Source organism: Monopterus albus, unplaced genomic scaffold (assembly GCF_001952655.1).
Source record: "Monopterus albus unplaced genomic scaffold, M_albus_1.0 scaffold172.1, whole genome shotgun sequence".
NCBI lineage: Eukaryota > Metazoa > Chordata > Actinopteri > Synbranchiformes > Synbranchidae > Monopterus > Monopterus albus.
Window position 1 is genome coordinate 1,503,439 of NW_018128052.1, and position 14,817 is coordinate 1,518,255.

At 43.3% G+C, this 14,817-nt stretch overlaps 2 protein-coding genes across 2 annotated transcripts in view; one reads left to right on the forward strand and one right to left on the reverse strand.

Annotated features, from left to right (window-relative positions):
* Positions 1-9,112, reverse strand: part of LOC109969253 (rap guanine nucleotide exchange factor 4-like) — a 23,085-nt gene extending 13,973 nt beyond the window's left edge. Inside the window, exons 1-4 of the mRNA XM_020615980.1 lie at positions 8,880-9,112; positions 5,126-5,268; positions 4,088-4,176; positions 1,798-1,944 (exon numbers count right to left, since the gene is read on the reverse strand). Coding sequence (XP_020471636.1) covers positions 1,798-1,944; positions 4,088-4,176; positions 5,126-5,268; positions 8,880-8,947 — 447 coding nt within the window. The 5' untranslated portion in view covers positions 8,948-9,112. The remainder of the gene's footprint in view (positions 1-1,797; positions 1,945-4,087; positions 4,177-5,125; positions 5,269-8,879) is intronic.
* A 4,353-nt stretch (positions 9,113-13,465) lies between these two features.
* The window catches only part of LOC109969363 (neurabin-1-like), a 9,586-nt gene continuing 8,234 nt past the window's right edge, over positions 13,466-14,817 (forward strand). Inside the window, exons 1-2 of the mRNA XM_020616194.1 lie at positions 13,466-13,550; positions 13,735-14,796. Coding sequence (XP_020471850.1) covers positions 13,995-14,796 — 802 coding nt within the window. The 5' untranslated portion in view covers positions 13,466-13,550; positions 13,735-13,994. The remainder of the gene's footprint in view (positions 13,551-13,734; positions 14,797-14,817) is intronic.

Here is a 14,817-nt window from a genome sequence, read left to right on the forward strand (position 1 = left end):
TGCACTGCACAGACTACACAGTGGTACAGATGAGGAATCAGACTCACCTGAGATAGCACACTCTCACGCTGCCCAACACTGGAGGGACTGAAGCCCCAGAGAGCTGCCCTCTGCTCCTTTACAACTCTCACACACAGCACTGCATAGCATGCTGCTCAAATCAAGCTGCTCTCTTCCTTTCTCTCTCTCTGTTCCTGTCACACAGTCACCTCAGTGTCTGCCTCTGTCCCTCACTCTCCCTCTCTCGCTGCAATCGAGCCAAGAAGCAAACCACTTTCCCATCACAGGTTACCAGGGTGATCCGAGTACGACGGAGCTACTCTAGTAGAGGAAGAGGAAGAGGGAGGGAGAGACAAAAGACACAGGAGGGGAAAAAAGGAGTTGTGAGGTTAAAGATGGAGAGGGAGGAAGGAGAGGATGGATGCTGGCAAAAGACAATCTGGCCAACAGAGGAGACAGGAAGTGGGCAGGATAAATGTCGAGCAGGGGAAAATGGAGCAAATAAGGAAAGAGAAAGACTTACAACAACGGCTTGTCCAGTGTCTGCAGCCATCAGCTACCTGACATACTGTTGTATGTTTACAAATCTGAAACACGTCGGTTTACCTTTACACCCTGTTTATTCACCTCATTGTCACTAGGTGTTAGAATTACAGGGCAGCACTTTAATCTTTCATCCTTTCTTCAAACGCACAACTGCATTCATGCCAGCTTTCTAGTCTTCACCACACACAAGCACATACACACAAATTAGTCCATGCGCACACACGAACATGAAAAACAAAGATCCATTTACTATGAGCAGAATAAGATTCAAAAGAAAATGACCTCAGGCTATGTTTTCTGATTTATGTCGACAGTCCTAAAATAGACACGGAGAGGGAGTGCACTGACCTCACAAATAAATGCACTACAGGCCCAATTACACAACAGGACACAAGCTATAACAACCAATTATTTATTGTCATAACTTGATTTTATAATATATTTTCCTATGGCAAAAAAGGAGATCTCTCATTTCATCAAAACAAATCTCTATTAATCTAGTAATAATAACAATAATGAAGGGGTCATATAAAAAAACAAAAATGACTGGATGTGTTTTGAACCGACACTGAAAGCAGTAAAGGCACCAAAAGAGCATTTATTTTTAAGAACGGGACAAACAGGAAAAGCAATTCACAGAAATATTAATAGTAACAAAACAGTTTCTTAAATACCGTTGTCTTTTACGTCTTAACATTGAGCTCTACAAAATTTTAAACAAGTATAACACGTGGTATAATCATGTCAAAAGGACAGACCTGCTTTTTATAAACAAAACCTTTATTATGTGCTAAATGATGCATGATTCGATCAATATTTCTAACACTGAAATTATGAGAGGTTATCGTCTCAAATGCCAAATCATTACTGGAAAAAACTGCACATAAGCAGTTTTCACACATGAACTCCGGACTATGTTCACAGAATCAGACCCAGAGGGTCCAGAGGTTGCCCTTTCACACATGTAGCACACAGCAAGACGTAGCCCACTGTCAGACGCGTTCTCACCCACTGTTTGGTTTATGCGATGGGGCATCTGGGTACAGTGCACAGGAGGCAGGACATGATTCAGTCATGCAGTCCTTGAGGTGGATTCAAGACCACCTGATGTGCTCTCATTCACCACATCATGCACACACACAAACCTTAAGCTCTTTCCTGGAAACATTTAGAGTCCATGCTGAATCATCATCATCCCAGCCCATATTCACAGTTACATACGTACAGCCTTAAACACACTCTGTCTCTCACCTCCCAGAGGCTCTTGAACTCCCTCTGCTCGATGCGGAGCAGCTCGCTGATCTCTCTGCTGACAATGGTAGCATGGCGTGGTGTATTGTCCAGGATGGATTCCCCAAACGCCGTCCCAATCCCCAGTGTACAAATAGTAACTGCATCCTGTGCACAAACAAAACATATCCGTTTAAACTACTGCTTGTTACAGAAAAAAAAATGTGTTTGAGTCAGTAGGTTTCAATTTAAGGCTTAAAATAAGCCCTATTGTAATGAGAAATGGTCAGTTATACTGGTTCTGCTCATGGCTACATAGTGAAGTGCTGAGATGTGATTTTACTAGGACTGCAATTAACAATTACTCTCATCATTGATTAATCTGACAATCATTTTTTTTGTCTGTCAGGTTGTGGCTCAGTAGGTATAGCAGTAGTCTTCCAACCAATGGTCGGTGGTTCGATTTCTGTTCTCCCCAGTCCATGTCAAAGGGTCCATGGGCAAGACAATGAACACCAAGCGCTCCCGGTGGACAGCACCACCATTGGTGTGTGTTTGTGAGTTGGTGCTGCACTTGGCTGCTTTGGTTCTGTACTGGAGACAAATTCCTTGTGCGTGCGTGTATCTTCTGTTTTATTTAACACAAAAAGTAGCCACTTTTGATACTTGAAAAAATACGATCAGTACAGATGATGATTAATTTTCTTTTACTTGATGCAGACACTATACAGCAGAAGCTAAATGATATATTGTAAGGTTTGCTTTATGAAAATGGACAATAAACAATCCTCCTGAAAGAAAAGATCTGAGATACTGGATTTAACTGGACAAGCCAGACACAAGCAAACACAGATAAACATCTACACCCATGTTCTCTACTGATTTAGACAAATATTCTGCATACCATGGAAAACTTTTCAGCTGCGCAAACTTACATTTCAAGCACAGCTCCATGAACTAGGCCACTAACGACAGTTTAGGGCTAAATACTGTACATGAAAGGGATATTTTATAATGGAGGGGCTTCTTATCTCTGTCATTCACTGGGAGCCAGTCCTCTCCAATGTGTCATTCTTCTCTCTATGTACAGTATAACCCATAAATGGTATCAATTGTAGCAAAAAGCACAACTCTCATTTTCTGTGCTGCAGCAGCTTTGTTCTAGCACATTTACACAGAGAGACCTGAGCTAATGTTCTAGAACAACTTCAGCATTGAAGAGTCATGCAGCACCAGCTCTCGAAGAAGAGGAGCACTTACAGAGCAGTCTGCGTCTTGACATAGAAAGTTATGGTACAAGAGGAAAGAGGCAGCCGTGGAAAACTAGACAAAACAAACCTCCACCAAGGCAGCTCACTGCCCCCATGATGCCAGTCCACCTAAACACAATGTTCCCATTACAGTTTGATCCAGGCGGCTGTGGCTCAGGAGGTAGAGCAGTCGTCCCTTAACTGGACAGCCAGTTCGATTCCCGTTCTCCCCAGTCCACATGTCAAAGTGTCCTTGAGCAAGACACTGAACCCCAAGTTGCCCCCGATGGCCAGAGCAATGTCTTGCAGGGACATTGCCACTATCGGTGAGCGTGTGTGTGTGAGTTGCCGCCACAGATGACTGCCTCACTTCTGTACCAGAGTCAAATTCCTTGTGCATGTGTGTGTGTAACATACTTGGCCAATAAAAGTGTTTAAAAGTCTAAAAATAAATAGAAATAGTATGATTCTTTGACCATGAAAACCTACCACTCGCATTTAGAATCACATTGATATCATTATCAATTTGAAAGTTATTCAAGGAAACCAATAGACAAGCTATTTCTAAATAAATGTCCCATCCAGACTGACATCACAATGTATACTGTAAGTCCATAGTAGCACACAACTTGCACCATTTGACTGCGTGCAAGTCCACCATTTTCCAACGTTCCTCTAAGTGCTCAACAGTGCACCCATGCACTTTGGTCACAGGGGGGCTCATACATACAGTCACCAACCTTTCCAACAGTCACAGTGGTGAAGAATCCTTTACAAACTTCCTCGATTCAGATGATGATACAGACCAGAACCAAAATCTAATGAACTGCTCCATGAACCATAACCTGCAACTCTAAAAAATTCATTCCATTCATTACTCTTTGAGTTATGCTGTAAACAAACCAACAAACACCCCAGAGGTGGTAATTACAGAATGAGCCCAGTGGCATCCATGAATAAAGCTTCAATTCATTATTCATTTCAGCAACACAAGCGAAACTAAGTTATTTTATACTGTATGCAGCTCCAGTTTGACTTGAACTTGACTACATGAGTCTCACCTGGTGGTTGGCGGTTTCTGACACTTTGACATCCAGAGAGCCAGACAGGACAGCATACCAGCTGGTGCCTATGTCTCCCTGTCGAAACACTGCAGACAAAGTGACAGCGTAACAAATACATTCGATACAGTACAGACTCAACTTTTTATTCACTGGACTATTATAACACCGATACATTCATAAAAATTAAAAACACTATTCCCTAGGTAATGGATATGTGTTTGTTTGTGGGTGACATACTGCCTGTGAAAACAAACACCCCTCTGCCACAGTTAAGTTATTTCTTCTAAAAAATAAATAAAAATTTGGAATCAGCGTCTCCATGTAACATACTGTAAGATGGTCCAAAATGTGTATTAACAAGGCCTTACGTGTGTTTTGATAGCTATTTTGTCAGAAAAAGTTGGAAAATATTTTTTCTATCCTCAATAAAAAGGAACAGAAGAATCTTGATGATCAAACAACAACTAAAGCAACTAAATTTGCTTGTTCCAGCTCCTTTAATTTGAGGACGTTCAGAATTTCTAACATTTGAGAATAGACTGAATATCTTTGAGTGCAGGACTGTTAATCAAACAAAAACTACTCCGAGACATGAGTTTATGTTCAGGGAAATTACAACACATGTTTTATATTACCAAGTTTATAGACCAACATGTTAATTAGAAAAACCTGACAGATAACACAACAATTAAATCGTTATTAGTTGAAGCGCTATGGGGGTTTGTCCATAACTGTGGCCTCATATGTAACACCGATGATATCCTATGATTACCCATAATTTGAGTGTGGGGAGGCGTGTGCACATGAATTACAATAATCACAGTATTTTTGCATCCCAATGCATTATACCTCAAACAGTGCTAAGAAACAGCAAAGGGACTTTCTGCAGCATAATCATGCTTTATGGTTGACTAAACAAAGCCAATGTCAGCCTGAGCATCAGAAGCATTTACCATCAAAGTGTCCACAAAACCAAATCCATACTATTTTAGAATCCAACTGTACTGGTATGTTTGTGCATTTCTGTGTACATACATGTGATGCCTTTCTCCAGGCATTCATAAAAGGCACAGGCAGAGATCTGCAGTAAGAGCGGAGGTGGGAATCTCTGGAAGGCTTTGACTTCTCTCAGTCGGGTCAGAATGATGTCCACATCCTCTCCTGAGCGTTCTGAGGGCCTGTGCAGACAAGACTCGACATAAGATCCTGCATTCGGTGTTAAAAAAACCATATCAGTAGTGTTGCAAAATGTTTAACTTGTTTACTGTGATGGATTATCCGACTCAAGCGAGTACATTTCTGCCTGAAGGGTAGGAAATCAATCTACAGTATGTTATAGAGGGGTTGGCAGTTAATGAACTAAAACATGAAAAACCAGTGGCATTGTCTTTTAAGTTAAAAGACGGCTCTAGGTGTCAGTGTCATCAAAGCATTTGTGTGTGCGTGTGTGTGAGCGCGCTGCTTCATCGTTCAGCCCGGTGTCTTAGTGATGACAGTGGAGAGGCGAAGGCGTTACTTCTCTCAGCTCAGACCCCCCACAGAGTGTTGATGTAAGACCTCATTTGTATTGTTATTTCTAATACACTTAAATTTGAGCGCACACGCCCACACACGAGCACATCTCCATTGGGCACGTATGCATTCACACAGACACAAACATGAGTCTGATCTGAGAGCTTAAACATTCTGCTCCAAAATATGGTGGTGACACACCACAGAGCCAAACATCTCAGAGTAACACACACACACAAACACACACACACACACTGCAGTTAGAACTGTTTATTCACTCATTCTCCCTTTGCTTGTGAATCATCTTTGCATGTGTGTACACACACAGATTAGCTACTGCACTGTGGGCTCCTCCTTCACAGATGAGAGGCTATCCCATCTCCCCATTCAGCTCTCCCATCTTCCCTTACTCCCAGCTCTCCATTCTGTCTACCTCCAATAAACATTTCTCTAATATCATCCATTTTTCTCCTCTCCTGTCTAAAGACTTCCCAGTTTTTCTCAGAAACATTATAGGGAAGATGGAAAAGAACAAATGAGCTACCCATTTTTTTCCTCTCCATTAATGGCACATTCACTTTTCCCTTCATCCATTAAGTCCCACTAATAACTTTTGCCTTATTATCCCTGTTTTGTTTTGCAACCACACAGGCAGGATCGGGTTCCTCCTCCTTCGTCCACACACACACACATTCATACAGTGAGAAATACACATTTTATTTGCATCCCTGAGAATAAGATTGTCCCCCGTAGCCAGGATGGCACTCCCAGATGAACACAGCCTCACCCTAAAAGGCTGCACACACACACACACATCTCCCAGTCCCACAACATCTGCCAAGACCATTCTTTCTCTTTTTTTTGTCTCTGACTCATACTCCCATGATGCAACCATTGCCTGTGTGTCAGCCCTTCGTGCTCCGACAGAGCATCACAGCCCAGTGTAGGCTGGGTTAATGGTTTAGACAGGTGGACTCCCACACGCTTCAGTAGGAAGAAACAGGGAGGTTAACTCTGCTGGGTTATGGGTAAGACCAGTATCACCGCTCACCGTTTCATCTCTCAGTTAGAATGCCCTGGTTAAAGCTTTGTTTGTCTGGTTTCCTCTGTCAGTCATGTGCTTGCTCGTTCCCTGCCAGTCCAGAGGAATCTGCCTCCCACTGTTGGTGTGAGGCTTGAGAGCTGTTCACCTCATCTCTATCCCCTCCTTCTCTCCTTCGACTTCTCATTCTTCTGCCTGTCCCAGCCACAGTTCATAACAGCTGAGAGGTCAGCTTTTAGCCACAAATTACGGTTAAACACACAAACGCACAAGCAGGACATTCAAACCAACAAGAAGACACAGTGAAAAGAAAACACACCAGAAGGTTCCGCAGATTGTTTTAGAAACATCCATCTGGAAAATGTCAGTGTTTCCAGACAAATCACAAGTTGATCTATGGCAGCAAACCCAAATATTAGACAGCCTCAACACAAACAGATATCCTGAGCTGGCACATTAACACATTACTCTTAAACTGTGAAAACAACGTTGTTTCAGCACCCATCTGCCTCACTGTCAACCTGAGATCCTGCTAGAAACACAGAATATTAATCAGCATACGCCACTCACTCTACTGTTTACTTGTTTAAAGATTACACACCAAATTACTCACCCAGCATTTACATATCTGTGACTTGCTTTGTCTTGCTCAGTTTGTTTTGGACTTACTGTAACTATGTCATATGAAAGTGTGTGCACGTTCCGCAATGCTCTGTGCTTCTGTTTACCTGCGTTAAAGGGACATTAAACCTCAACTGGCATCTGGACCGGTGTTGAGTGTGTTGACTGGACCCTCCATTGCCTGCCTGGAGCAACACTGAACATAACAAATCAGATCTTATCTCGCACGCTTCAGTGACTGGCAATAAACATGTTCGGACAGATATATCGGAGACAGTCGTATCTTAACCTCAGTATTTCTTCCACCCTGGTCTTTTACTCTTCAGTTGCTCACATCAACAGTTCCTGTAGATGAAAGCTCCTAATATACACACACACACACACACACACACAGATATTGATTGGATGAGAGGTGCATAGCTAGGATGCACTCAGCACTAGAATAAGATCCTGTCCAGCCTAAACATGACTTACTGACATCCACCTACTTCTGCTTGTAGGCTACATTTTAGATACACTACTAGAGCCTAGTGGACAAATAGTTTCATATTATATTTGACCAAATATTCTAACTCTAACAACAGAAGCGTTAAAAAATGAATGCATAAAAGAAGCAATATGAGGACATCACTTTGGTGTGTAGAAAACCACCAAGGTCATTTGTCATTATTCTGACATTTTATAGACCATCATCACCATTAATCAGCAAAGTGCTGAAGATAATCTTCAGCTGCAGCCCCTACACACAACAGTATACTGTCTATAGATCATGCATTCAGTCTTATTAGAGGTGAAGATTATGGCTTCAGGTTGCCAGTAGTAACGTGAAGATGTGGCACAGTAAGGTGTGTATAGTATACATGGGTGTATGAGTTGCCGGATGCATGTCTTCTATATTATCACTGTTTGTTATAGACATAGATGTATTACCAGTAATTAACGTATAGGTTTCCTGTTTATTTAAGCCTTCAGTATGCTGACAACATAGGACCTCTCTGTCTGCTGGACAGGTACAGTATAGACTAAAAGGTTTTCTAAATACCAGTTAAACCTTAAATCAGCTTCTGAAGTGAGGATAAGACCTGTCCATGGCTCAGACCAGACAAACACCGCCTCACATGCAGCATTATGCAAAAAAACAATGCCTGCATCTAATCCCTATTATGAAGAAAACACTCCTACATTTGCACCATGATAGCAATCAAAGGTAAAGCTATTTGTCTCAAGCAGACAGAGGAACCATGTGCGTCTGAGCAGCCATGCACCACAGCCCATGCAGTGCAGAGACATCCCAGTGAACCTCGAAGCCACCAACGCCTTTCTGAGCCAGAAATCCAAAAACAGGAATTTAGAAAAACACACAATAGGGTGCGCATTGTCGTACACTGCAGCCTTTACCACCTCTGGATGAGGGTTACATATATTCACTGAAAATACCTGTAATGTAATAACAACACAGCGGTTGTCGTGACATTATCACACGCACATGCACACACGCAGCGATCGCCGGTTCTGATTAATCACGTTGACGCGGATGAATGAAACAGGGCTCAGAACACCAAATTAGAGGTGGATGTACGGCGTGGAAGTGTGCGTCGGGGTGTATTCACCCACCTTTTATCCAGGCAGCAGATCCACTCCGCCGACGGAGATGAATTAGGAGACATCTGCACCGCGACCATCTTCCGCGCCTTGTATGATGCTACCGGAGGAGGCTTCCCGGTTGTCGGTGGTCGTTAATGAATGTGAGCTTCGGCTGCGCCCCCTCCCCGCCCCTCTGCTTCGAGCTGCCTCACACCACTACGGGCTGCCGCTGTCTTCACCGTGACACGCAGAGGACTGGTGTCCGTCTGCCTCCACGGGGTTTTTGTTTTTTTTTTGTTTTTTTTTGAGGGCAGCTGCACACACTGCAGTGCATGCTTCACAGAAACCATCAGTAGCGGTGTATCTTAAAGGAATGTCACGGTTTCTATTTGACTTAGGCCACAGAATAATACACATGTAAATAAAATGAGCGATGGCTGAATTTCATTCAGTTTTACACTCTGTGGTCAATCAGCAAATACATGCAATCACTACAGTATACTCAAGTCAATGAACACACTGTAATCCAGGTGTAAACACTAAGCCAACAAAATGTGTGACAGGCCACTAAGAATGACAGGGGCCTATTAAAAAGGGCCACTGGCCCTAACCAAGCAGAAGGTGGAAGACACCAGAAGGATGCTGGAGGTCAAGCACACAGAGAAAGAAGAGTGTTGACAATAACAACTCTGCTTTTCCTTCTATGATAAGTCAAACTGTCAGCTGTGAAAAGGGCCGGCTAGATGTGTGCTGCACTCAGCAATCCATAATTGGGGTGAAAGTTCAATCTGTTGTACTCAGATTACAAAGGCAGTGCATATCACATAGCCCATTGCTGGTGGGAAGCTGCAAACGTCAGTGAAAGTTATGACCTTGCTCCACATGACACTTGCACGTTTGGTGAGAAAACAGGGAACCATGCACACAGAAACTGTGGAGGTTTTCTCTGAACCTTGCGGTGAAAACCTATTCAATGATCCACCCCGACCAGATGTCGTTCCTACCCAGTTGGTTTTGCTGAACACAAGTCACTATCCAGGGTACGGAGGGCTAGGAAGCAGCAAGACGTTGGCCTGAAATATGTGAAACATATACATTTTACACTTTATACAAGACAAGTGGCATAATGGTGAAAGTATCTTCACTAAGAACGGCTCAGCAGTCTATCCAGTCGATCCAACAGGACAGTATGAGAAACGGATGGGCTGCTAATTTACACAATGCTTGATGATGAGGATCTGGGATGTTCTGAGCATTCAGCACTGCCTAAAACCATACCCTATGGAACATATATGAAACTAGGGGCAGGAAAACAGAGAGAACAGAAGGTATAAAAGGAATTTAGGCATCCATCCTGGGAAAGCAAGGCAGGTCGAACAGAAAGGGGGGGGGGGGACCAGGATTATTTGGAGTGCGATAAATGTGAGACAACAAGAATTACTGTTGAAACATGGGTCCTCCTTTTCCTTTCCTTATGCTGCACACACCGGCATCACTGAAGCGGTTACGTGTAGTTCTACTGCATCAGGTGAATTACAATGTGTGAATGTGTGCACCTGCTGCAGCTGCATGACTGTAATATTGGAGGCTGATCGAGCAGGTTTTTGCCATATTGTTAAAATAAAGCATATTGGTACCTCACTGCCAGTTGTCTCAAAGAAGGGAGTGATCCCTTTGTAATCTATTTAAGATGTTCTTTCTTGAAAATGACGAAGGAGTTCATTAAAGAAGACAGTCTAAAACAAAGGTAAAGATAATCAGTCAGTGCAGGTCATATACAGTGATCAGTTTATTTATTCATTGACTGACTTAGCTATGTTATTAAAAAAACTTTAATAACTGTTCCATTCCACTTTCTATTTAAGGATCCAAATTGGTCAGACAATCACATGATATTTAAACAAATAAATATGTACGTACATCCAAGTCTTCCACCTGTCAAAATACCCACACAGCCTTTTAAACAAATAAATATGTACGTACATCTACCTGTCAAAATACCCACACAGCCCGTTTCCAACACACATCACAGCTTGATGAAGATCAAGTGCAACTGAATCCATAGCTCCGTGCTAATGCCAAGCACTACTTAATAAATTACACAGGATCATCATATATATGCAGTACATACATCTAAACACAAAGCTGCAGAACTGTTACTGTACATCGTGCTTTGCTCATTTAAACTGCTGACTTGCATGTTCATCCCAGCCATGGGTCGAGTGTGTGTGTGTGTGTTTGCATTTGAATGTTCATAAGGTTGACAGTAATTCCCTCATGAAACTGGGAAACTCTAAATACGGCTGACTGAACAGATTACCATATGGGGCGCGACTGTCTGCCAAACAGCCTACGTGACACACACAGAGCTGATATCGTCAGCTGTCAGGCAGCATCTCAGCCTAAACAAAGCATCTGTCCTTTCCTCCAGCTGACTCTTTAAATTAAGTGTTTATGTAGCAGCAGGTCATTTAAAAAGGGCTGAAAGATGCAATTAGTATGAGAGCTAGACAGACTCAGAATTTGTGAGCCTGATATTATCAGATAGTTAAAAATGTCAGAACTAAATGGCGATTGACTTTTCCTTTGCAACATCAATATTTTACCAAGACCCTATGAAACATTTCATGAAATATGTGTGATCTAAAATAGAGTAGGTTTACTAACCTCAAACATACAGTATGTCAGACACTCTTCTTTAACAACTGACAAATACCCAACTCTGTATCTGAGATAAGCTATTGCAAACGGCTGATGTTTATTAGCCAGGTTCAAATCAATGGTCATTAGGGAAAATAAGGAAAGTGTGCTGGAGGCCCTGACTCCAAATATTTAGCTCTCACGTTGGCATAGCAAATGTGATAACTCATTTAATTGAATTCACTCCTGCACCCCATTGTCCCTCCTCTTGCAATGCACACATCCAGCTCAACACACTAACTGTACACAATCTCGGACTGGCAGTGCTGTAAGTGTGCAGACATGGCTGTCAGCGACCAATTTGAAGAATCATCCCTATGTGAACCAGCGAAGGACAGAAAACTTGTGCAGACTTGGCCTGCTGCAGGTGAGAGAAATTGGAGTTGAGGATTATACCACCAGACACCAGTCCCTGTATTTTTCATCTTACTCACCACTGATCATACCACCGCGGAGCTAAATAAAGTGAATCTGCCATGACTTAAAAGAACCTTGTTTTCTCTGTCTGTACCTGTTAGTTCATGACTGTCACCCCTTGAGTATTTAACAATTTCTCTCTCCGTTCTTTGTCTTCATCTGCTCTGTTTCACTCACTTTCTTGAGGACTCTACTTCTTTAAATTTACTTTGCCATCCACCTCAACATCACTCCCTCCTTCTTCTCCATCAGTTCACTTTCCCTCCCTCCCTCCCTTGGTTAGCCTCATTCAGAAGTAGACTTTTATGATTGGCTACTATTTATATCAACTAGGTCCCAGTGCCACCTGGGACAGTGGTCTCCAGTTAGATCCAGGTCACAGCAAGCAGAACAGTTCTTCAGCTCTGCGTGGATCAGTCCGGTCCAGTCCATCTGCCATAAAGCCAGCTTCACACACAGACACAGGTACTGCACGACTCATCCGCTGCCATCGCGCACAGACAGGTAGGCACACACATCAGCAAGTGCTGCATCACTACTCTTATTTGCTTCACTCACAGGTACTGTAGATAGTGAACGATGTGGCAGACTCCACAAGCCCGCATCATGCACACAGGTGAATGTCCACACAAAGCTTACCTCTGAGTCCAGGACAGCCTCTGGCACAGTGAGACTGGTTTTCACAGCAGATGGCAACGCTGGCAGTGATGCTGAAAGACAGGTAAAGGTAAGTGGATGGAGTTACTGCTTGATATTGGAGTAGTAAGTTACAACTATATGTGCAGCCTGCGATCTGAAAATATCAATTACCGGTCATTATGGAGGAACACAGGAAATAAAAGTCGTATTTGTTATGATAGATGGTGTCACCGGTATCTTATTAGCCACCAACCTTACTACAAATGGCCAATTAGCTAACGCAGTGGCAACACTGGAGTGAAACAGGAAGTAGCCTAACCAGTGACCAAAACAGTAAAACCTCTTTCTATAAATAACGTTAAATTACAGGGCAAACGTTTGGCCTTTGAAATGTGGGCTACATTGTCCCAGCGCCGGTTCCATCCATTCACACTTAACTACTGGAATCGTTTACACAGGATTACCAGGGATAATCTGTTTGCAGTACTTAGAGACATAAGTCGCCATCTGTCTGTATTTATCACCGTGAGGGAGCCGTCACCGGCGGAATGCAAACAAACAACACTTCTACAGTAGGACGAATCCGTTGGGAATAGCATAAAGCTGCTGTTGTCATAAACTGATTAGCTTGCTAATTATTCAGTGTAGTTAACATTCGTGTGCTCAACCTGACGCTTGTCACGACCTTCAAAATACGCGCACTGCAGCCAGGTTGATAAGATGTGTTGCGTTCACGTGCCCCCGTTGTGTTCTCTGCGTTTTGGTTTTGTCTGGAATTTGTGATTGGTTTAAAACTCTTATAATTTGTTTTTCCGACAGCACTTGAAAGCAGCGATAGTCCAGAAGGCTTTAAACGGGTTAATTATAAATACCTGTGGAATTGCTGGGTTAATAAAACGACTTCCGGGAACGTTTTTTTTTTACGGTGCTGATCATACAGCGACAGTGAGTATATAGTATATTCAGCCTTCAAATTACTGACTTTAATAAGAGCCTTTAAAACTCCAGTTCATGAACGCGCTATCTGACCGTTTTCCTGGGTGGTTATCACCCGCGGGGTTGTGCTGATCAACCCCAGATAAAGTACTGTCATTTTCAAGACCGTGTCTTTTCTCAAACTGCTTTCCAGGAGACTTTTGCTGTGGAGGCTATGAATAAATATCTGAAGTTTACCTCAAGATTATGAAGTTTACAAACCAGAAGCATGCCTTTGTCACCTGCTGTCATCCAGCAACTGCGTTAACCTCTTAAACGCCAGCTTTGTTACTGAGCACAATTCTTGCCTTACTGCTACCATTCCACTGAACCAGCAACCCCACTACCTGCTCAACACTTGACAAGGTGCTTTCATTAGCTTCTTCCTCAGCTCCACCAGCTCTCTCAGTCCAGATGATGCGGACAGACAGCAAAGGCCGAAGTGCCTCCCCTCACAGGATAACCTATAAGTCTGACTTCCATGCCATCAAATGTTCTTTTGATACTGGGACCAATCTACAACCAGGGGCCAATGCTACTGCTGCCCGGTGCTCTGCGGTGCCCCCAAACGCACTGCCATCCAGCCTGCCAGATCCCATAATGTCCCACACCAGCACTACTGGCAGTGCAGGCAGCAGAGGCAGGGTCCACAACACCAGAGGATCCAAGATAAGAGACAACATCTTTCTCCAAATGGACAGCCAGCAGCTGAGACAAGACAGTGGTCCAGGGCTGAGTTCTTGTTTCACACCCCTCCTTTGTCCCCCAAATCCCACCGTGCTGCTCCAAACTTCACCTTTCTCTGGATCCAGATGTTCAGTCATCAGTTCCTCCTCTGCTCTGAACACCGTGGCCAGCGTTTCTATTCCAGAATCTTCTCTACAAAATAAACCTTCCAGAGCAGGGGAAAGAATGGATATTGACAGAGCAGCTCTAGCTCAGAAGTTCTCTGTAACCCGGAGGCTGTTTGAGATCAAGATGAGGGAAGCTGGAGGCGGAAGAGGACACGTTTCAAAACCTTTGACTGGCAGGGGAAGCAAGGGGATTGCAGATGAGGAGGATGGGAGAGGAGGAGACACCCAGGAGAAAGAGGAAGAGGGAAATGGGAAAAAGAAGTATGGCTTTGATAAAGACAAACCTATAAACCTACCTGTCATAAATATTTCCTTAATGAAGTCTCCTGCACAGGCCTCACTGAGAAGGCACCCTAAATGTCCTGCATGGGATGGCTCTGCTG